The 24,579-nt window shown below is 49.1% G+C and overlaps 1 protein-coding gene across 1 annotated transcript in view; it reads left to right on the forward strand.

Annotated features, from left to right (window-relative positions):
• LOC141052942 (uncharacterized) overlaps positions 1–24,579 on the forward strand; it is a 51,317-nt gene that overhangs the window by 21,996 nt on the left and 4,742 nt on the right. The window contains exons 2-6 of the mRNA XM_073550274.1: positions 11,665–11,743; positions 11,873–12,052; positions 12,135–12,258; positions 12,344–12,441; positions 12,640–12,706. Coding sequence (XP_073406375.1) covers positions 11,672–11,743; positions 11,873–12,052; positions 12,135–12,258; positions 12,344–12,441; positions 12,640–12,706 — 541 coding nt within the window. The 5' untranslated portion in view covers positions 11,665–11,671. The remainder of the gene's footprint in view (positions 1–11,664; positions 11,744–11,872; positions 12,053–12,134; positions 12,259–12,343; positions 12,442–12,639; positions 12,707–24,579) is intronic.

Raw genomic sequence — 24,579 nt, forward strand, 5'->3', positions numbered from 1 at the left:
CTCCGATTTTGATGCCGGGTTCAATCAGCCTCCGATTTGGAGCCTGGGGTCACTCAGCTTTCGATTTGGCGTGCCGGCCCTTTAAGACTTGTTTTGGTGCGCCGGCCCTTTAAGAATCACTTTGGCGTGTCGGCCCTTTAAGAGCCAGTATGGCGCACTGGGCTTCTAAATCCACTTTGGCGCACATTCTCTCTCATCGTCATGTGATGAAGCTGCCCCATGTCTTCCTATGGCAAAACTTTCCTATTGAAATGCATTGAGACAGTGCATTCCAATGATGTGGAAAAAAAATTTCAAACGCAAATTGCGCAAAAACTACAAATGCGATCGACACGAAAAATACTTAGCACACCACTCTTGCATGCTGGCTTCAAAACGACACCTCAACGGAGTCTGTGCGTGTAGCGGTTCGGGCCACATTAATTGCGGAAATCAACTGAATAATAAGAATAAGTTAGCAGCGTTCGGATTACAACATTAATACTAGATGTGTATTTCCTGAAGGAAGTACAGATAGTGGTTTGAAATGGTGCCTGGGCTGCCCCTTTAAGAGAGACTTGCCTGCTGCCTCTGCAAGACTTTCAACTCAGGATCCATTTTAACTGTGAGTGCCTCTCAGGGGCCACTTTGGCCTCAGGGTCTGATTTGGTGGGTGGGGCGCCTCAGGATCTGATTCCTTGGCGGGGATCCCTCAGGCTCCGATTTTGTGGGTGTGGCCCCTCAGGGTCCGATTTTGTGGGTGTGGCCCCTCAGGGTCCGATTTTGTGGGTGGGGCCCCTCAGGGTCCAATTTTGTGGGTGGGGCCCCTCAGGGTCCAATTTTGTGGGTGGGGCCCCTCAGGGTCCAATTTTGTGGGTGGGGCCCCTCAGGGTCTAATTTTGTGGCCGGATCCCCTCAGAGTCCGATTTTGTAGGCGGGGCCCCTCAGGGTCCGATTTTGTGGCCGGGGCCCCGCAGGGTCCGATTTTGTGGTTGGGGCCCCTCAGGGTCCGATTTTGTGGTTGGGGCCCCTCAGGGTCCGATTTTGTGGGTGGGGCCCCTCAGGGTTTGATTTTGTGGCCGGATCCCCTCAGGATCTGATTTTGTGGGTGGGGCCCCTCAGTGTCCGATTTTGTGGCTGGGGCCCCTCAGAGTCCGATTTTGTTGGTTGGGCCCCTCAGGATCCGATTTTGAGGGTGGGGCCCCTCAGGGTTCGATTTTGTGGCCTGGGCCCCTCAGGGTCCGATTTTGTGGTTGGGGCCCCTCAGGGTCTGATTTTGTGGCCGGGTCTACTCAGGGTCCGATTTTGAGGGTGGGGCCCCTTAGGGTCCTATTTTGTGGTTGGGGGCCCTCAGGGTCTGATTTTGTGGGTGGGGCCCCTTAGAGTCCGATTTGGTTGGCGGGGCCCCTCAGGGTCTGATTTGGTGGGCGGGGCCTCTCAGGGTCCGATTTTGAGGGAGGGGCCCCTCAGGGTCCGATTTTGAGGGCGGGGCCCCTGAGGGTCCGATTTTGTGGCCGGGGCCCCTCAGGGTCCGATTTTGGGGTTGGGGCCCCTCAGGGCCGATTTTGTGGTTGGGGGCGCTCAGGGTCCAATTTTGTGGGTGGGGCCCCTCTGGGTTCGATTTTGTGGCCGGGGTCTCTCAGGGTCCGATTTTGTGGCCGGGGCCCCTCAGGGTCCGATTTTGTGGTTGGGGCCCCTCAGGGTCCGATTTTGTGGTTGGGGCCCCTCAGGGTCTGGTTTTGTGGTTGGGGCCCCTCAGGGTCCGATTTTGTGGCCGGCACCCGTCAGGGTCTGATTTCGTGGCCGGGGCCCCTCAGGGTCCGATTTTGTGGCCGGGGCCCCTCAGGGTCCGATTTTGTGGTTGGGCCGCTCAGGGTCCGATTTTGTGGCCGGGGACCCTCAGGGTCCGATTTTGTGGCTGGGGCCCCTCAGGGTCCGATTTTGTGGCTGGGGCCCCTCAGGGTCCGATTTTGTGGCCGGGGCCCCTCAGGGTCCGATTTTGTGGTTGGGGCCCCTCAGGGTCTGATTTTGTGACCGGGTCTACTCAGGGTCCGATTTTGTGGGTGGGGCCCCTTAGGGTCTGATTTTGTGGGTGGAGCCCCCTGGGTCCATTTTGGTGGGCAGGTCCACTCTGGGTCCGATTTTGTGGTTGGGGCCCCTCAGGGTCCGATTTTGTGGTTGGGGCCCCTCGGGGTTCAATTTTGTAGGTGGGGTCCCTCAGGGTCCGATTTTGTGGCCGGGTCCCGTCAGGGTCCGATTTTGTGGCCGGGGCCAGTCAGGGTCCGATTTTGTGGGTGGGGCCCCTCAGGGTCCGATTTTGTGGGTGGGGCCTTCAGGGTCCGATTTTGCGGGTGGGGCTCCTCAGGGTCCAATTTGGTGGGCGGGGCCACTCTGGGTCTGATTTGGTGGGCGAGGCCACTCTGGGTCCGACTTCGTGGGCGGGGCCACTCTGGGTCCGATTTGGATGCCAGGGTTGCTCAGCCTCCTTTTTGTAGGCCAGGGTCTATCAGCCTCCGATTTGGAGCCTTGGGTCACTCAGCTTTCGATTTGGCGCGCCGGCCCTTTAAGACTCATTTTGGTGCGCCGGCTCTTTAAGAATCAATTTGGCGCGTCGGCCCTTTAAGAGCCAGGGTGGCTCACTGGGCTTCTAAATCCACTTTGGCGCACACATTCTCTCTCAGGGGCATGCGTCATGTGATGAAGCTAGATTTGCATTTGTGCAGTGGGTTTAGCTTTAAGAGCTGATATTAAGTGGCAAAAGCTCTGTTCTGGAGATGTCATGTGACGTTCGTAGGCGTTGGCATAGTAACTGGGTCTGCCTGCGCATATCAATGAGCTCAACTGTCATTTCAATCGCCTCAGGGCACGTTTTGCCATTTCCTATTGAAAAGCATTGGAGACAGTGCATTCCAATGATGGGGAAAAAAAATTTTCAAACGCAAATTGCGCAAAAACTACAAATCCGATCAACACGAAAAATACTTAGCACACCTCTCATGGACGCTGGCTTCGAAACGACACCTCAACGGAGTCTGTGCGTGTAGCGGTTCGGGCTGCATTAATTGCGGAAATCAACTTAATAATAATAATAATAAGAAGAAGAAGAATAAGTTAGCAGCGTTCGGATTACAATATAGTGGTTTTTTCAAACCACTATAATAATAACTAGATGTGTATTTCCTGAAGGAAGTACAGATAGTGGTTTGAAATGGTGCCCAGGCTGCCCAAGAGAGACTTGCCTGCTGCCCCTGCAAGACTTTCAACTCAGGATCCATTTTAACTGTGGGTGCCTCTCAGGGGCCACTTTGACCTCAGGGTCCGATTTTGTGGGTGGGGCCCCTCAGGGCCCGATTTTGTGGGTGGGGCCCCTCAGGGTCCGATTTGGAGGGTGGGGCCACTCGGGGCCCAATATGATGGGCGGGGCCACTCGGGGGCCGATTTGCTGGGCGGGGCCACTCGGGGGCCAATTTGGTCGGCGGGGCTTCTCTGGGTCCGATTTGCTGGGCGGGGCCACTCTGGGTCTGATTTGATGAGCGGAGACACTCTGGGTCCGATTTCTTGAGCGGGGCCACGCTGGGTCCGATTTGGAGGCCAGGGTCGATCAGCCTCCAATTTGGAGGCCGGGGTGGCTAAGCCTCCGATTTGGAGCCTGGGGTCACTCAGTTTTCGTTTTGGCGCGCTGGCCCTTTAAGAATCACTTTGGCGCGTCGGCCGTTTTAGAGACAGGGTGGCTCACTGGGCTTCTAAATCCACTTTGGCACACATTCTCTCTCAGGGGCATGCTTCATGTGATGAGGCTAGATTTGCATTTGTGCTGTGGGTTTCGCTTTAAGAGCTGATATTATGTGGCAGAAGCTCTGTCCTGGGGCGTCATGTGATGTTCGTAGGCGTTGGCATAGTAAATGGGTGTGCCTGCGCATATCAATGAGCTTTACTGCCATTTGAATTGCCTCAGGGCACGTTTTAAGTTGCCCATTGAGACATGCATTCCAATCACGGGAAAAAAAAATTTCAAATGCAAATTGCGCAAAAACTACAAATCCGATCGACACGAAAAATACTTAGCACACCTCTCGTGGAAGCTGGCTTCGAAACAACACCTCAACGGAGTCTGTGCGTGTAGCGGTTCGGGCCGCATTAATTGCGGAAATCAACTGAATAAAAAGAAAAAGTTAGCAGCGTTCGGATTACAACATTAATACTAGATGTGTATTTCCTGAAGGAAGTACAGATAGTGGTTTGAAATGGTGCCCGGGCTGCCCCTTTAAGAGAGACTTGCCTGCTGCCCCTGCAAGACTTTCAACTCAGTATTCGTTTTACCTGTGGGTGCCTCTCAGGAGCCACTTTGGCCTGTGGGGCCCCTCAGGGTCTGATTTGGTGGGTGGGGCCCCTCAGGATCCGATTCAGTGGACTGGGCTCCTCAGGGCTTGAATTGGTGGGCGGGGCCACTCTGGGTCCGATTTGGTGGGCGAGGCCCCTCAGGGTCCGTTTTGGTGGGCACGGCTCCTCAGGGTCTGGTTTGGCGGGTGGGACCCCTCTGGGTCCGATTTGGTGGGTGGGGTCCCTCAGGGTTCGATTTGGTGGGTGGGGAACCATAGGGTCCGATTTGATGGTCGGGGCCCCACAGGGTTTGATTTGGTGGGAGGGGCCACTCTGGGTTCAATTTGGTGGGCGGGGCCCCACAGGGTCCGATTTGGTGAGTGGGGCCCCACAGGGTCCAATTTCGTAGGCGGGGCTCCTCTGGTTCCGATTTGGTAGACGGGGCCTCTCAGGGTCCGATTTGGTGGGCGGGTCCCCTCAGGATCCGATTTGGTGAGTGGGGCTCTTCAGGGTATGATTTGGCAGGCGGGGCCCATGAGGGTCTGATTTGGTGGGCGGCGCCCCTCATGGTCTGATTTGATCGGCGGGGCCACTCTGGGTCCAATTTGGTGGGCGGGGCCCTTCATGGTACAATTTGGTAGACGGGACCACTCTGAGTCTGATTTGGTGGGAGGGGCCCCTCAGGGTTCGATTTGGTGGGCGGGGCCACTCTTGGTCCGATTTGGAGGGCGGGGCCACTACGGGTCTGATTTGGTGAGCGGGGCCCCTCTGGGTCCGATTTGGTGGGCGGGGCCTCTTTGGGTCTGATTTGGTGGGCGGGGCCACTCCGGGGCCGATTTGTTGGCCTGGGTGGCTCAGCCTCCGATTTGTAGACCAGGGTCGATCAGCCTCCGATTTGGAGCCTGGGGTCACTCAGCATTCGATTTGGCACGCCGGCCCTTTAAGGCTCATATTGGTGCGCCGGCCCTTTAAGATTCACTTAGGCGCGTCGGCTGTTTAAGAGCTAGTTTGGCGCACTGGGCTTCTAAATTCACTTTGGCGTACATTCTCTCTCAGGGGCATGTGTCATGTGATGAAGCTAGATTTGCATTTGTGCTGTGGCTTTCGCTTTAAGAGCTGATATTATCGCCAGAAACCGTGTCCTGAGGGCGTCATGTGAAGTTCGTTGGCATTGGCATAGTAACTGGGTCTGCCTGCGCATATCAGTGAGCTAAACTGCCATTTGAATCGCCTCAGGGCATATTTTCTCTAAAGAAAAATTTCCCCAATGAAAAGCATTGAGACAATACATTCAAATGACGGGAAAAAAAATTTCTAATGCAAATTGCGCAAAAACTACAAATCCAATCGACACGAAAATTACTTAGCACACCTCTCGTGGACACTGGCTTTGAAACGACACCTCAACGGAGTCTGTGCGTGTAGCGGTTCGGGCCGCATTAATTGCGGAAATCAACTGAATAATAAGAATAAGTTAGCAGCGGTCGGATTACAACATTAATACTAGATGTGTATTTCCTGAAGGAAGTACAGATAGTGGTTTGAAATGGTGCCCGGGCTGCCCCTTTAAGAGAGACTTGCCTGCTGCCCCTGCAAGACTTTCAAGTCAGGATACGATTTAACTGTGGGTGCCTCTCAGGGGCCACTTTGGCCTCAGGGTCTGATTTTGTGGGTGGGGCCCCTCAGGGTCCGATTTTGTGGCCGGGGCCACTCAGGGTCCGATTTTGTGGCCGGGGCCACTCAGGGTCCGATTTGGTGGCCGGGGCCCCTCAGGGTCCGATTTGGTGGCCGGGGCCCCTCAGGGTCTGATTTGGTGGGTGGGGCCCCTCAAGGTCCGATTTTGTAGCTGGGGCCCCTCAGGGTCCGATTTTGTGGCCGGGGCCACTCAGGATCCGATTTTTGTGGCCGGAACTCCTCAGGGTCCAATTTTGTGGGTGGGACCCCTCAGGGTCCGATTTTGTGGCTGGGGCCCCTCAGGGTCCGATTTGGTGGGCGGGGCCCCTCAGGGTCCGATTTGGTGGGCGGGGCCCCTCAGGGTCCAATTTGGTGGGCAGGGCCCCTCAGGGTCCAATTTGGTGGGTTGGGCCCCTCAGGGTCCGATTTTGTGGCCGGGGCCCCTCAGGGTCCGATTTTGTGGTTGGGTCCCCTCAGGGTCCGATTTTGTGGTTGGGTCCCCTCAGGGTCCGATTTTGTGGTTGGGTCCCCTCAGGGTCCGATTTTGTGGCCGCGGCCCCTCAGGGCCTGATTTTGTGGCCGCGGCCCCTCAGGGTCCGATTTCGTGGGCGGAGCCCCACTGGGTCCAATTTGGTGGGCGGGACCACTCTGGGTCCAATTTGGTGGGCGGGACCACTCTGGGTCCAATTTGGTGGGCGGGACCACTCTGGGTCCAATTTGGTGGGCGGGGCCTCTCAGTGTCCGATTTGGTGGGCGGGGCCCCACAGGGTCCGATTTGGTGGGCGGGGCCCCTCAGGGTCCTATTTGGTGGGCAGGGCCTCTCTGGGTCTGATTTGGTGGGTGGGGCCACTCTGGGTAAGATTTGGAGGCTGGGGTCGCTCAGCCTCCAATTTGGAGGCCGGGGTCGTTGAGCTTCCGATTTGGAGGCCGAGGTCAAAGAGCCTCAGATTTGGAGGCAGGGGTCGATGAGCCTCCGATTTGGAGGCCGGGGTGGCTCAGCCTCTGATTTGGAGGCCGGGGTGGCTCAGCCTCCGATTTGGAGGCCGGGGTGGCTCAGCCTCCGATTTGGAGGCCGGGGTGGCTCAGCCTCCGATTTGGAGGCCGGGGTGGCTCAGCCTCCGATTTGGAGGCCGGGGTGGCTCAGCCTCCGATTTGGAGGCCGGGGTGGCTCAGCCTCCGATTTGGAGGCCGGGGTGGCTCAGCCTCCGATTTGGAGGCCGGGGTGGCTCAGCCTCCGATTTGGAGGCCGGGGTGGCTCAGCCTCCGATTTGGAGGCCGGGGTGGCTCAGCCTCCGATTTGGAGGCCGGGGTGGCTCAGCCTCCGATTTGGAGGCCGGGGTGGCTCAGCCTCCGATTTGGAGGCCGGGGTGGCTCAGCCTCCGATTTGGAGGCCGGGGTGGCTCAGCCTCCGATTTGGAGGCCGGGGTGGCTCAGCCTCCGATTTGGAGGCCGGGGTGGCTCAGCCTCCGATTTGGAGGCCGGGGTGGCTCAGCCTCCGATTTGGAGGCCGGGGTGGCTCAGCCTCCGATTTGGAGGCCGGGGTGGCTCAGCCTCCGATTTGGAGGCCGGGGTGGCTCAGCCTCCGATTTGGAGGCCGGGGTGGCTCAGCCTCCGATTTGGAGGCCGGGGTGGCTCAGCCTCCGATTTGGAGGCCGGGGTGGCTCAGCCTCCGACTTGGAGGCCGGGGTGGCTCAGCCTCCGACTTGGAGGCCGGGGTGGCTCAGCCTCCGACTTGGAGGCCGGGGTGGCTCAGCCTCCGACTTGGAGGCCGGGGTGGCTCAGCCTCCGACTTGGAGGCCGGGGTGGCTCAGCCTCCGACTTGGAGGCCGGGGTGGCTCAGCCTCCGACTTGGAGGCCGGGGTGGCTCAGCCTCCGACTTGGAGGCCGGGGTGGCTCAGCCTCCGACTTGGAGGCCGGGGTGGCTCAGCCTCCGACTTGGAGGCCGGGGTGGCTCAGCCTCCGACTTGGAGGCCGGGGTGGCTCAGCCTCCGATTTGGTGTGTCGGCCCTTTAAGACTCATTTGGGTGCGCTGGCCCTTTAACAATCACTTTGGCGCGTTGGCCCTTTAAGAGCTAGTTTGGCTCAATGGGCTTCTTCTAAATCAAATTTGGCGGACATTCTCTCTCAGGGGCATGTGTCGTGATGAAGCTAGATTTGCATTTGTGCTGTGAGTTTCGCTTTAAGAGCTGATATTATGTGGCAGAAGCACTGTGCTGGGGTTCAAGTGAAGTTCGTAGGCGTTGGCATAGTAACTGGGTCTGCCTGCGCATATCAATGAGCTCAACTGTCATTTCAATCGCCTCAGGGCACGTTTTGCCATTTCCTATTGAAAAGCATTGGAGACAGTGCATTCCAATGACGGGAAAAAAAATTTTCAAACGCAAATTGCGCAAAAACTACAAATCCGATCGACACGAAAAATACTTAGCACACCTCTCATGGACGCTGGCTTCGAAACGACACCTCAACGGAGTCTGTGCGTGTAGCGGTTCGGGCCGCATTAATTGCGGAAATCAACTTAATAAGAAGAAGAAGAAGAAGAAGAATAAGTTAGCAGCGTTCGGATTACAATATAGTGGTTTTTTCAAACCACTATAACTAGATGTGTATTTCCTGAAGGAAGTACAGATAGTGGTTTGAAATGGTGCCCGGGCTGCCCCTTTAAGAGAGACTTGCCTGCTGCCCCTGCAAGACTTTCAACTCAGGATACGATTTAACTGTGGGTGCCTCTCAGGGGCCACTTTGGCCTCAGGGTCTGATTTTGTGGGTGGGGCCTCTCGGGGCCTGATTTTGTTGGTGGGGCCCCTCAGGGTCCGATTTTGTGGGTGGGGCCCCTCAGGGTCCGATTTTGTGGGTGGGGCCCCTCAGGGTCCGATTTGGTGGCCGGGGCCCCTCAGGGTCCGATTTGGTGGCCGGGGCCCCTCAGGGTCTGATTTGGTGGGTGGGGCCCCTCAAGGTCCGATTTTGTGGCTGGGGCCCCTCAGGGTCCGATTTTGCGGCCGGGGCCACTCAGGATCCGATTTTTGTGGCCGAAACCCCTCAGGGTCCAATTTTGTGGGTGGGGCCCCTCAGGGTCCGATTTTGTGGCCGGGGCCCGTCAGGGTCCGATTTTGTGGGTGGGGCCTCTCAGGGTCCGATTTGGTGGGCGGGTCCCCTCAGGGTCCGATTTGGTGGGCAGGGCCCCTCAGGGTCCGATTTGGTGGGCAGGGCCCCTCAGGGTCCGATTTTGTGGCCGGGGCCCCTCAGGGTCCGATTTTGTGTCAGGGGCCCCTCAGGGTCCGATTTTGTGGTTGGGTCCCCTCAGGGTCCGATTTTGTGGTTGGGTCCCCTCAGGGTCCGATTTTGTGGTTGGGGCCCCTCAGGGTCCGATTTTGTGGCCGCGGCCCCTCAGGGTCTGATTTTGTGGCCGCGGCCCCTCTGGGTCCGATTTTGTGGCAGGGGCCCCTCTGGGTCCGATTTTGTGGGTGGGGCCCCTCTGGGTCCAATTTGGTGGGCGGGACCACTCTGGGTCCAATTTGGTGGGCGGGGCCTCTCAGGGTCCGATTTTGTGGTTGGGTCCCCTCAGGGTCCGATTTTGTGGTTGGGGCCCCTCAGGGTCCGATGTTGTGGCCGGGGCCCATCAGGGTCCAATTTTGTGACTGGGGCCCATCAGGGTCCGATTTTGTGGCTGCAGCCCCTCAGGGTCTGATTTTGTGGCAGGGGCCCCTCTGGGTCTGATTTTGTGGGCGGAGCCCCACTGGGTCCGATTTGGTGGGCGGGACCATTCTGGGTCCAATTTGGTGGGCGGGACCATTCTGGGTCCAATTTGGTGGGCAGGGCCTCTCAGGGTCCGATTTGGTGGGCGGGGCCCCACAGGGTCCGATTTGGTGGGCGGGGCACCTCAGGGTCGGATTTGGTGGGCAGGGCCTCTCTGGGTCCGATTTGGTGGGCGGGGCCACTCTGGGTAAGATTTGGAGGCTGGGGTCGCTCAGCCTCCAATTTGGAGGCCGGGGTCGTTGAGCTTCCGATTTGGAGGCCGAGGTCAAAGAGCCTCCGATTTGGAGGCAGGGGTCGATGAGCCTCCGATTTGGAGGCAGGGGTCGATGAGCCTCCGATTTGGAGGCAGGGGTCGATGAGCCTCCGATTTGGAGGCAGGGGTCGATGAGCTTCCGATTTGGAGGCAGGGGTCGATGAGCTTCCGATTTGGAGGCCGGGGTGGCTCGGCCTCCGATTTGGAGGCCGGGGTGGCTCGGCCTCCGATTTGGAGGCCGGGGTGGCTCGGCCTCCGATTTGGAGGCCGGGGTGGCTCGGCCTCCGATTTGGCTGACTGGGCTTCTTTTAAATCCACTTTGGCGCACACATTCTCTCTCAGGGGCATGTGTCATGTGATGAAGCTAGATTTGCATTTGTGCTGTGGGTTTGCTTTAAGAGCTGATATTATGTGGCAGAGGCTCTGTGCTGGGGTTCAAGTGAAGTTCGTAGGCGTTGGCATAGTAACTGGGTGTGCCTGCGCATATCAATGAGCTCAACTGTCATTTCAATCGCCTCAGGGCACGTTTTGCCATTTCCTATTGAAAAGCATTGGAGACAGTGCATTCCAATGACGGGAAAAAAAATTTTCAAACGCAAATTGCGCAAAAACTATAAATCCGATCGACACGAAAAATACTTAGCACACCTCTCATGGACGCTGGCTTTGAAACGACACCTCAACGGAGTCTGTGCGTGTAGCGGTTCGGGCCGCATTAATTGCGGAAATCAACTTAATAATAATAAGAAGAAGAAGTTAGCAGCGTTCGGATTACAAGATAGTGCTTTCTTCAATAACAGTGTTAGGAAGTAGAGCCATACACCGACCCATAATTGTCCTGTCCTGCTGGAATGGCGCCAGCCCTGCCTTCCTCGGGGGGTGGATATAGAGAATGGTTAGCACTCGACTAGGAAGTTGAATATACGGTGCTAGTGAAAAGGAGCCTCTGGTCCCGTAAATATGAAGTCAATATAGAATCACTACACACGTGAATTATGCTTTAGTGAGCTTTTTTTATTTAATTGACGGTGATGAAGTGACAGCTGACGTTTCGGCCTAACAACGGCCTATCACATAGTCGCCCTTTTGTCGCTTCATCACCATCAATTAAATAAAAAAGGTCACTAAAGCATAATTCACGTTTGCAGTGACTCTGGGGGTGGGCTGTGGATGATGCAATTGAAACTGATATGTTCATGTTTTGGACCTAGACTTCTTTTACCTTTAAAAGATTTAGTGATTTTCTACATAGCTGTGGGCTCATGACCATTTATTTTGTTTGATGTGTGGACTAAAGTATATAGGTTTTATTGTAAATAACATAATGTAGTAAAATAGTAAGGATAATAACACATTAATGATTCCACATTAATCCACCAGCCTCTGTATTTCCTGATCAGTCTCAACAAATTTGAGATACCTATGACCATCATAGCCAGTGATTTGGAGCATGGAGGAGATGACTTGGTCAGCAACTGATATCCCAATCCATACTAGACTAGATAATATAGCATCTTCAAATTATATCTCTTCATATGTTTTCTTATCTCCAGTATTTGTATTATTACATGGGATTCTTTATATTGTTACATCGGTCTCCTCTTCATATCAACGTCCCTACGATATTTAATCCTCTCAGCGGAAACCTATATTTGGACAATTTTTCTTATTTACCCATCAAGGTTGGTTATGGACAAGAACAAAATGGCGGAGAAGCTATTACAACTCAACCTAGAGATCCTCTTACGGCTTACTGGAGAGGTGAGAGATTCTGATGACGTCACATTACATCATTCTTATCTATGGGAATAACAGGTGGACAGAACTGGAGAGGTGAGGACTCTGGAAATGTCTGTAGTGAGATTTATTAATGTGTCTCTCCATAACCAGGATTACACAGTAGTGAAGAAGACCTCTAGTGAGCGCTGTCAGGACCCTGTGTCTGAGGGATGGGGAAGACCCCTGAGCCCAATCACAGGGCCTCCACTTCACTCCTTGATACATGAGAGCATTGATGACCAGAAGATCCTAGAACTCGTCTACAAGATGATTGAGCTGCTGACTGGAGAGGTGACACTGCTGGGAATGCTGGGACATTATACAGTAACGCTATGACGGGATCGGGGGATGACGGTATCATTGTATGTGTCAGGTTCCTATAAGGTGTCAGGATGTCACCATCTATTTCTCCATGGAGGAGTGGGAGTATTTAGAAGGACACAAAGATCTGTTCAAGGACGTCATGATGGAGGTTCCCCAGCCCCTCACATCACCAGGTAATATAGACAGAACTAAATACACACGGCCTATAATGATCTATATATAAAGAATGAATTCAGTCCCTGTATGTGTTTCCTCCAGTTCTATTTAGTAAGAGGACAACACCAGAGAGATGTCCCCGTCCTCTTCTTCCACAGGACTGTAAACAAGAAGATCCCAATGTTCCTCAGGATCATCAGGTAGATGGAGAGAAGGTGTCATGAGATCTCCCCTATGATGTGTAGATGGCTGTGAAGGTCTTGTGCTCAGTCTTGTTTTATCCACCAGTATTATATGTTTTATACTTGTGTAATGAGAACGGTGGAGATGGCAGGATTAGAGCTGATCATAGATGTGACTTCTCCATCTGTCTGTGACTTGTACAATATTTGTTTCAGGGTGAAGATCTGAACCACATTAATACTACAGAGATTAAAGAGGAGATTCTTACATATGATTACCCAGGTGAGTAGTAACCACTAAAAGCATAGAAGTCACAGATTCTTCGGATTTATCAGCTTTCACTGCTTTATCGGCGGTGTAGTCTGGACATTACCCAAACATGTGATCACCATTTTGCCATTAGACCCCGTACATGTTTCTCCACTGGAAACATTTCCAATTACTTTGGGCATTGAACCCCCTTCTTCTATAGAGATACCACCTGGAGGTTCCAACTACCTCCTAAAATTAGAAAATGCTGACTCTTAACTGTCCTGATCTGTAAACTCCAAAATCTAATGACAGTGTACATAGAAAATCATTTGAAGAAAAATATTATAATGGGCCTCTGAGAGAAAGCGGAGGGTAATGATGCTGTTACCTTCCTAGAACTCTGATATCTTACTGGATGAATCTACCGTCTCTCCCTTCTGTGCTGCTGAATCTGCTCATATGGTCCCTACAAGACCAGGTCCAGTGTTTCTGGTCAAACTTCACTTTTATGATCCACAACATTAAACGTGCAGTGAGGGCCAAGTGTGAATTTCTCTACAATAACAACAGTTTCCCTTTATCCTGAATTTTCAATTTATTTTAAAGCCAACTAACTTCAAAGAGGATTGTAATAAACTAAAAGGGAAAAACATTACACCTGTGCCATGATATATCTGTGCATTGCTGATGGCTGTGAGGCCACTTTCACACCTTCTGTATTTGGTCAGTATTTTACATCAGGATTTGTAAGCCAAAACCAGGAGTGGGTGATAAATACAGAAGTGGTGACGTGTTTCTATGATACTTTTCCTCTGATTGTTCCACTCCTGGTTTTGGCTGACAAATACTGATGGAAAATACAAGCCAAATACTGATCGTGTGAATATGGCCTAATATATATTTTTTCAAGTCTGCAGGCTATGTGTTGGCATGTCTCGATCTCTGATTTCATGGCATCATTCCATGTCATTTCCATTATGTTTTCGATACTAAGGGATTCAGATTACTGCACAATTGCTGCTGAAATGGGAAGCACTAAAAGACGAATGCAACACTGGTTTAGTGTTGTAGTTCTCCCCCTGAACTTACATTTTTATTGGAAATGTAAAATTTTTTTTATTCTGTGTTTCTTTCTTTTTCACAAGTTCATTCTGTATGATATGTTTGATTGTGATGGGATCTGCCAATTTCAGTTATATTAGCCTGCAACACACTGGTAGTTTTCAACTCCTTCATGACCATTGACGTATCCATGTGACATAGAAGGGAAGGGGTTAACGACCTCTGATGTATAAGTACATCATGGTGATCAGCGGCGGTACAGGGGCTGTGCCAACGTATTCACCGCCAGGAGCTCGGCTTACAAGATAGCTGAGGCTCGGCTGTCACTGTGATGCCTGCACCTCCCCTGGTTGTTTAACCCCCTTAATGCAGCAATCTATATTGATCGAAGCTTTTGGTAGGCTTTCAATTGGCTGCCCTGTTGTCGCGAGTGCGCGATTGTTGTCATGGCAACCCAAGGTTGTCAAGTTGGCCTCCGGGTCAGAGACCTACGGTAAGCCTGTTAGACCATGCAACAAACATGGTCTAAGAGGCTTCTGTCAGTGTAATACTGATAGGTATAATGCATTGTTCCATCCTCCCAGTGGATGGCCATGGAACAATGAGGTGGAATAAGATTCTGCAGGTGAACAACTGGCTACGTCGATGGTGCCGTCAGCAACGATTTGGATTTCTGGATCACGGAGTGAACTACTTATACGATGGACTACTTGCTAGAGATGGGGTGCACCTTACGAAGACTGGAAAGCATGTATTTGGAAGTCGCCTTGCTACACTTGTAAGGAGAGCTTTAAACTAGAACAACATGGGAAGGGAAGCAAAAGACCAGAAAAAGCCATACACCTGACAAATGCTATTGAGAACTCTGCTAATAGAAGTGGAAAGGAAGAACAAAGACGAAAGAATCTAATTAATAAAAATATTGGAGAAAGAGAAACCAATCACAAACTAAAATGTTTCTATACTAATGCACAAAGCATGGGCAACAAACAAGGAGAATTGGAACTACTAACACAGGAAAAGAAATATGATGTCATTGGAATCACTGAAACTTGGTGGGACGATACACATGGTTGGAATACAAGACTAGAAGGATACAACTTATTTGCAAGAAACAGACTTGATAAACGAGGAGGGGGTGTTGCATTGTATGTTAGAAAAGCGTATATCTGCACAGAGATTGAAGCTTCAGAGACTGGGAGTTCTGTGGAAACTGTTTGGGTAAGAATACAAGGACAGAACAATGGAAAGGACACCATTGTAGGCATTTACTACAGGCCGCCTGTGCAAGCTGAAGATATGGATGAACTCTTTATGCATCAAATGGCCAAGTTCTCCAAAAAATATGACATAGTTGTCATGGGAGATTTCAACTATCCAGACATTTGTTGGGAATCTCTCTCAGGCAAAACTAACAGGTCAAGGAAATTCTTATCCTCTCTTGCTGACAACTTTATCTTCCAAAAGGTAGGGGAGAAAACAAGGGGAACTGCTACCTTGGATCTAATCCTTATAAACAGGGAGGAAATGGTTGAGGAGGTAAAAGTGGCTGGAACCCTAGGAGGTAGCGACCATGCTATTTTAGAATTTTGGATAACTAGAGGCGGAAGACCTGTGAAGACTCAGACGTCAAGGTTAGATTTCAGAAAGGCAGATTTTAAGGGATTCAGAAAGATAATTGGAGGGATCCAATGGCTGGATATCCTTAAAGACAAAAATGTCCAGGAAGGATGGGAAATCTTGAAAAATGAAATTCTCAAAGCACAGTTGTTAACAATTCCGAAAAGAGGGAAGAATAGGAAGCATTTAAGGAAACCAGGATGGGTGAACACAGAACTTAAGCACATGCTAAAAAGGAAGAAAAAAATGTTTATAAAATGGAAAGAGGGAGGCATATCTAAAGAAGAATATAATGCTGTCTGCAGAATCTGCAGGGCACAAATCAGATTATCTAAAGCTGAAAATGAATTGAGGCTTGCAAGAGATGTCAAAAGCAATAATAAAGGATTTTGGGGATATGTCAAAAGTAAAAGAAAAGTCAAAGATGCTATAGGATTTTTACAGGATGAAAATGATGAAATGGTAAGACAGGATGTTGAGAAGGCTGAACTTTTAAATTCCTATTTTGCATCTGTTTTCTCTCAGAAAGGAAATGTAACACCAACTGTTATTCACTGTCCTATTAAGGGAATAGAAGAATCCAGGATATCTATAAACAGAAAGATAGTGAGGAAACACTTAGCTAATCTAAATGAATTCAAGTCTCCAGGTCCAGATGAATTACACCCCAGAGTACTGAAGGAGATAGCAGAAGAAATTTCTGAACCACTCTCCATAATCTTTGAAAATTCTTGGAGAACAGGAGAAGTGCCAGAAGACTGGAGAAGAGCAAATGTTGTTCCTATCTTCAAAAAGGGGAAGAAGGTGGACCCAGGCAACTATAGGCCGGTGAGTCTGACTTCTATACCAGGAAAGATCTTTGAACAAATTATTAAACAACATGTAAGTCAATACCTGGATAAGAATGAAGTGATCAAACAGAGTCAGCATTGGTTTGTAACTAATAAGTCATGTCAGACTAACTTAATTTCCTTCTATGACGGTATCACTGATTGGGTGGATCAAGGAAATGCTGTAGATATAGTATATCTTGACTTCAGCAAAGCATTTGACAAAGTCTCTCATACAATCCTTATTGAAAAAATGACTAAGTATGGAATGGACAAGGCAACTGTTAGGTGGATTCATAGCTGGCTTAGTGATCGGACCCAAAGAGTGGTGGTAAATGGCTGCACATCCAGTTGGAAGAATGTCTCAAGTGGGGTACCACAGGGCTCTGTCCTGGGCCCTGTATTGTTCAACATCTTTATCAACGATTTAGATGAAGGAATTGAGGGTAAACTGATTAAATTTGCTGATGACACAAAGCTAGGAGGGATAGCTAATACTAGAGAAGAGAGAGAGAGGATTCAAAAAGATTTAAATAAACTGGAGAAGTGGGCAGTAACTAACAGAATGGTTTTTAACAGGGAGAAATGCAAAGTACTACATCTGGGCAATAAAAATGAAAAAAGCATATATAGAATGGGAGGAATAGGGCTAAGTGACAGCACATGTGAAAAAGACTTGGGTATACGAATAGATCACAGACTGAATATGAGTCAACAATGTGATGCAGCAGCAAAAAAGGCAAATGCAGTTCTAGGATGTATTAACAGAAGCATACAGTCTAGATCACGTGAAGTCATTATTTCCCTCTACTCCTCTTTGGTCAGACCTCATCTGGAATATTGTGTCCAGTTTTGGGCACCACATTTTAAAAAAGACATCAACAAACTGGAGCAAGTTCAGAAAAGAGCGACCAGAATGGTGACCGGTCTGCAAACCCTGTCTTATGAGGAAAGGTTGCAGGATTTGGGAATGTTTAGTTTGCAAAAGAGAAGACTGAGAGGAGACTTAATTACTGTCTACAAATATCTAAAGGGCTGTCACATTGTAGAAGGATCAACTTTATTCTCATTTGCACAAGGAAAGACTAGAAGCAATGGGATGAAACTGAATGGGAGGAGACACAGATTAGATATTAGAAAAAACTTTTTGACAGTTAGAGTGATCAATGAGTGGAACAGGCTGCCACGAGAAGTGGTGAGTTCTCCTTCAATGGAAGTCTTCAAACAGAGGCTGGACAGACATCTGACTGGGATGATTTAGCGAATCCTGCTTTGAGCAGGGGGTTGGACCAGATGGCCCAGGAGGTCCCTTCCAACTCTACGATTCTATGATTCTATGATTCATTGCGATGCTGTTTCATTGTGATTGTTAATGAGCGATCAAGCATCTGGATGCTCGGGCACACTCTGCACTTAACTGAGTATCACGGGTTATCGAGTGCCATGCTTGAGTCCTGTCCCGCATGTTTGAAGCTTGTTGGGCAGCCAATGAACGTGTGATGATTGCCCCCCATACACAGTAATACCGTAGTCATGTTGGATACTGACATTACTGTGATTGGCTGGCCGCATCGCGTCATGGAGTCTTACATAACAAAATAGGACTAAATATTTTTTTTTTTTGTAGTAAAACTGCTGTTACCTATATTTAGTGGAGGGGTAGCTTTGGATTAGAAGCATCTAGGCAGGGTTTTAATACTTGTATTCCTCTGCTGCACTGTTAAAACAGCCCTTGTCAGGGCTAAATATTTTCTTTTCTCTATTATACCAGAGAGTTTGTGGGCATAAAAATAAATACCAAATTTAATATGCGAAAGGTGTGCGGTAAAGGACGGGGAAGTGATTGGCTGGCCGCATCGCGTCATGGAGTCTTACATAACAAAATAGGACTAAATATTTTTTTTTTTTGTAGTAAAACTGCTGTTACCTATATTTAGTGGAGGGGTAGCTTTGGATTAGAAGCATCTAGGCAGGGTTTTAATACTTGTATTCCTCTGCTGCACTGTTAAAACAGCCCTTGTCAGGGCTAAATATTTTCTTTTCTCTATTATACCAGAGAGTTTGTGGGCGTAAAAATAAATACCAAATTTAATATGCGAAAGGTGTGCGGTAAAGGACGGGGAAGTGAAAGTGCTGCTGATGGTGCACGCAGAGGATGTGGGCCTGGTGAAATTGTCTGCTGCGGGAGCACTACAAACATGATGTTACTTGAGACGTAGGTTCCTGTACCACTTTGCAGGGGGGAGTTGGACACCCCTCTTGAAACCAGAATAGTGCAAACCGGTGGTCGATTGGATGGCAGATAATGCTTCCTGTCTGTTTCCCATCCTGACTTCCACACGGTCCAGTCTAACTATCTAAGAGGCTAGGTCACACTGATCCTCCTTCCTTTGACCATCCGAGTCTCAGGAGACAAGTGAGACCACACATGGACACACTGAGGAGTTCTTTACATTTCCATTTATTGACTCTCACCTCTCGCCCTAAATGTTTCAAGAGGGACATGAGAAGATAGTGTTTAGTGATGCCCAAATATTTAAGCAATCTCAGTCAGAAGAAGACGACGTTGGGGAAAGGCAATTAGTGTCTCAAGAGGTAGATGATGATGACACACAGTTTCCAAGAAATGATGTTGTTACGTCAATAAGTCAGGAAGAAGTTGAAGACGTGTTGGTGGACGATGAAGTCGCTGACCCATATTGGGAAGGTGCTATGCAAAGCGAGGACAGCATCACAGAAGGGGAGGCATCCACAGCATCGCAACAAGCAAGAAGAGCAAGTGGGGTGGCCAAAGAGAGAAGATGGGCAACTGTATCCCAGATCACCCACATGTGGTGAGTTCCCAAATCAATGTTTAGGTGTTTCCTAGTCTTGTTTAAAGACAGTGCGGACGATAAAAGAACAGTGATTTGCAACCTGTGCCTTAACAAGATCAGCAGGGGCCAGACCACTACCAACCTGATCACCACCAGCATGCTCAGACACATGTCATCAAAGCACCCCTGGGTCCATAATAATTGTTTATAGGTGACACAACTGTCTCTTCCCTTGTGCTATGTGCATGCCAAGCCCCTGTCCAGAACACTGACACGAATACTTCCCGCCTGTACCTGTCGTTGCACATTCTCAAGCACCATCAACAACCACGTCCAATTCCTTGTCCCAGCATAGCATTCAGCTTTCTCTACTTCAGGCCTTGGAACGAAAAAGAAAATTCCCATCCACAGGCTCAACACTAAACAGGCACATTGCCAGATTGCTTGCCCTGGAAATGCTGCCATTCAGGCTTGTGGACACTGAAGCTTTCAGCAACCTCATGGCGGCCATCCCACTGTACTCAATCCCCAGCTGTCTCTCTTTTACTGGTGTACCTTCCCACATTACAACATTACTTGTCCCATATCATCACCCTTGCCCTGACCAATGCAGTTTCTAAGAATGTCCACTTAATGACTGACACATGGACAAATGTTTGTGACCATGGATGCGACATTTCCCTAACTGCACACTAGGTGAACCTTGTAGGGGCAAGAGCCAAGTATGACCCTGATACAGCACAAGTGCTACTGACACCAGGGATTGCAGGCCCTCATTCCATTAGTGTTTCCTCCACCTCCTACACCAGTCCCTGCACACCTTTCCTCTCCTCATCCTCCATCTCTGAATTTTCATCTGTTAGCATGTTGTCTATATCAGTCACAAGATGGAGCCACTGCCTCAGTGAAGTGTCAACAGGGTCTGCTGAAACCAATTTGTTTAGGTCAAAATCATCACACTGCCGGACAGTTGTGGAAAGTTGTAACAGATGAGACAGATCTGTGGTTCTCCCAGCTGAACCTACAATTAGGCATCGTCATGTGTGATAATGGCCATAATGTGTTGGCGGCTTTGAAGCTTGGCAACCTCACACACATACCATGCATGTCCCAAGTGCTCAGCTTGGTAGTTCAGCAGTTTCTGAAAATGTCCCACATTTGCCTGAGCTACTGGTGAAGATACACCACGTTTGCGCCCATTTTCGCAAATCAGCTACAGCTGCCACCGCTCTGGCAGTACTTCAGCAACACTTGCAAGTGCCAGCTCACCGACTGATGTGCTACATGACCACATTCTGGAGCTCCACATTGAAAATATTGGCAAGGCTTTGTGAGCAGTAGAGGGCAATAGTTGAATACCAGCTACAATATGCCCATCGGTATGCCAGTCAGTTTCCGCACATTACAACCTACGAGTGGGCATGGATGTCTGACATCTGTGAGGTTCTACAAAACTTTGAGGAATCAACCAAGATGGTGAGCGGCGATGATGCCATAATTGGTGTAGCCATTCCGCTTCTGTGTTTACTCAGACGCTTGCTGCTCACAATAAAAAGAGGAAGCTTTGCATGTGAAAGGTGGAAATAGAGGAAGAAAGTACAAAGGTTGATACTACATGGCCCAGCCTCATCTCATCTTCTTATCACAGATTGGGCGATAATGCTAAAGAGGAGCAGGAATAGGAGATGATAGCCTGTGCTGCAGGGGGTGCTACCCATATCAGCTTCATCTCGTCTGTTCATGCATGGATGGGCTGAAGAGGAGAAAGATATGGAGAGTTGTCCTCCTGGTGGGAACAGGGAAGTCTTGCATGTAGGGAATATAGCACACATGGCTGACTTTGTCGCACTGCCTTTCCTTTGACCCTCGTGTTATATGCACTTTGGCCAACACTGTTTACTTGTGCACCCTTCTCGACCTACACTACAAGGAGAACTTCCCATCTATCTTCCTACAGCGGAGAGGACTAGTAAAATGATGCAATACCAGAAGACCCCAGTCGAACAGCTAGAAAAAAAATTCCCATCTGACAACACTGGCGGCAGAGGCCTAGTTCCTTGGTCAATCAAAGAAGAGAGACTAGGGAGATGCACACCAGGTCCAACAGAGGTAGGGGAATACTATCAGAGGTCTGGGACATTTTCATTAGACCCTCCCAGTGCCCATGCCCTGATGTGCGGCGTAGTCTGACAAGGAGGGCAAAGTTTTGGAAGATGGTGAAGGAGTATCTAGCTGACCGTTCCAGCGTTCTCCATGATTCCTCTGTGCTTTACAGCTATTGGATATCCAAGCTGAACACAAGGCATGAACTGTCCCTCAACGCCTTCGAGGTGCTGGCCTGCCCTGCCACTAACGTTTTGTCAGAGCGAGTTTTTAGTGCCGAAGGGGGCATAATAATTGAACAACTAAAAATGCTGACATGCTGACTCTTATCAAAATGAACAAGGCCTGGATTAGCTTAGACTTCTTAACCTGAACGGATGACATCAGTGGAACATAAAGCCAATTCAAATATACGGTTCATTGTTTCTTATTTTTCTTGTACTCCTCCTACAACATGTCAACAGGGTCATCATGCTGCCCTCACTCAAAATCTTTATAGGCTTTTTCTGCGGCCCTTACTCTAAATTCTTACACGGTCATAATTTTGTCCCTTATTTAACCCCTTTCTGTCATGTGACGTGCTATCCCGTCCATGTGCCCTGGGACTTAATTCCCAGGGACGGGATAGTACGTCACAGCGATCAGCGGCGCCCACGTGGTGAGCGCCGCTTATCGCGGCCGGGTGTCAGCTGGTTATCATAACTGACACCCGGCACTATGTGTCAGGGGCGGTCACGTTAACCCCTTGCACACCGCGATCAAACACGATCGCGGTGCACCGGGGGTTAAAGGAAGCATCGGCAGGGAGGGGGCTCCCTCCGGGCTTCCCTGAGCTCCCCACAGCAGCGCAATGTGCAGCGCTGCTGCGGGGGGCTCCATCCCTGCAGGTCCCCGAATCCAAGATGGAGACGGGGACCTTCGGGGGCCTGCAGGGAGCTGGCTTCCTCATGCCTGCAAAGCGCAGGCAAGGAGGAAGCATTGTGCAGTGCCTGTGACAGATCGCCGATCTGTCACAGTGATCTGTGATGTGACAGATCAGCGATCTGTCACATGACAGCTATGTCCCCCCTGGGATAATGTAATAAAGTTAAAAAAAAAAAAAAGTGTAAAAATAGTTTTTAAAAAAATCGCTAAATAAATTAAAAAGAAAAAAAATATTCCCTAATAAATTCATTTTTTGGAAATAAAAAAAACAAAACAATAAAAGTACACATATTTGGTATCGTCGCGTCCGTAACGACCCGCCCTATAAAACTGTCCCATTAGTTAACACCTTTAGCGAACCTCTTAAAAAATAAAAATAAAAAACGAAGCAAAAAATAATGACTTATTATCATACCACCGAACAAAAAGTGCAATAACGTGCGATCAAAAAGACGCATATAAATATCCATGGCTGAAAACGTCATCTTGTCCCGCAAAAAACGAGCCGCCATACAGCATCATCAGCAAAAAAATAAAAAAGTTATAGCCCGCAGAATAAAGCGATGCAACAATAATTATTTTTTATGTAAAATTGTTTTCATTGCATAAAAGCGCCAAAACCTAAAAAAACGACTTAAATGAGGTATCGCTGTAACCGTACTGACCCGAAGAATAAAAGGGCCTTATCAATTTTACCGCACGCGGAACGGTGTAAATGCACCCCCCAAAAGAAATTCATGAAACGCTGGTTTTTGTTCATTCTGCGTCCCAAAAATTGGAATAAAAAGCGATCATAAAATGTCACGTGCCCAAAAATGGTACCAATAAAAACGTCAACTCGTCCCGCAAAAAATAAGACCTCACATGACTCTGTGGGTCAAAATATGGAAAAATTATAGCTCTCAATATGTGGTGATGCAAAAACTATTTTTACAATAAAAAGCGTCTTTTAGTGTGTGACAGCTGCCAAACATAAAAGCCGCCATAAATAGTAAATCAAACCCCCCGTTATCACCCCCTTAGTTAGGGAAAAATAATAAAATTAAAAGAAAATGTATTTATTTCCATTTTCCCATTAGGGTTAGGGGTGTGTTGGGGTTAGGGTTGGAGTTATAATTGCAGGGTTTCCACTGTTTGGGCACACCAGGTGCTCTCCAAATGCAACATGGCGTCTGATCTCAATTCCAGCCAATTCTGCCTTGAAAAAAAGTCAAATGGTGCTCCTTCCCTTCCAAGCTCTGCCATGCGTCCAAACAGTGTTTTACCCCCACATATGGAGTATCGGCCTACTGAGGACAAATTGCAAAACAACTTTTGGGGTCCAATTTCTCCTGGTACCCTTAGGAAAATAAAAAATTGGGGGCAAAAATATCATTTTTGTGGAAAAAAATGATTTTTTTATTTTCACACCCGGGCGTTATAAACTTCTGTGAAGCACTTGGGGGTTCAAAGTGCTCACCACACATCTAGGTAAGTTCTGTGGGGGGTCTAGTTTCCAAAATGGGGTCACTTGTGGGGAGTTTCAATAGTTTAGGTACATCAGGGGCTCTCCAAACGCACATGACACCCGCAGACCATTCCATCAAAGTCTGCATTCCAAAACGTCACTACTTCCCTTTCGAGCCCCGACGTGTGCCCATACAGTAATTTTCTCCCACATATGGGGTATCAGTGTACTCAGGACAAATTAGACAACGACATTTGGGGTCCAATTTCTCCTGTTACCTGTGGGAAAATAAAAAAATGGGGACTAAAAGATCATGTTTCTTGAAAAAATACGATTTTTTTATTTTCACGCCTGGTCTTTATAAACTTCTGTGAAGCACTGGGGGGTTCAAAGTGCTCACCACACATCTAGATAAGTTCCTTAGGGGGTCTAGTTTCCAAAATGGGGTCACTTGTGGGAGGTTTCCACTGTTTAGGTACATCAGGGGCTCTCCAAACGTGACATGGCGTCCGTTCTGAATGCCAGCCAATTTTGCATTGAAAAAGTCAAACGGCGCTCCTTCCCTTCTGAGCTCTGCCATGCGCCGAAACAGTGGTTCCCCCCACATATCAGGTATCAGCATACTCAGGACAAACTGCACAATAACTTTTGCAGTCCAATTTCTCCTGTTACCCTTGGTAAAATAAAAAAATTGAACCTGAAGTATTTTTTTTGTGAAAAAAAGTTTAAATGTTCATTTTTTTTAAATATTCAAAAAATTCCTGTGAAGCACCTGAAGGGTTAATAAACTTCTTGAATGTGGTTTTGAGCACCTTGAGGGGTGCAGTTTTAAGAATGGTGTCACTTTTGGGTATTTTCTATCATATAGACCCCTCAAAGTGGCTTCAAATGTGATGTGGTCTGTAAAAATAAAATGGTGTTGCAAAAATGAGAGATCGCTGGTCAACTTTTAACCCTTATAACTTCCTAACAAAAAAAATTTTGGTTCCAAAATTGTGCTGATGTAAAGTAAACATGTGGGAAATGTTACTTATTAAGTTTTTTTGTGCCGTATCTCCGTGATTTAAGGGCATAAAAATTCAAAGTTGGAAAATTGTGAAA

This window comes from Dendrobates tinctorius, unplaced genomic scaffold (assembly GCF_039654945.1).
Source record: "Dendrobates tinctorius isolate UK_male_01 unplaced genomic scaffold, ASM3965494v1 ptg000164l, whole genome shotgun sequence".
Lineage (NCBI taxonomy): Eukaryota > Metazoa > Chordata > Amphibia > Anura > Dendrobatidae > Dendrobates > Dendrobates tinctorius.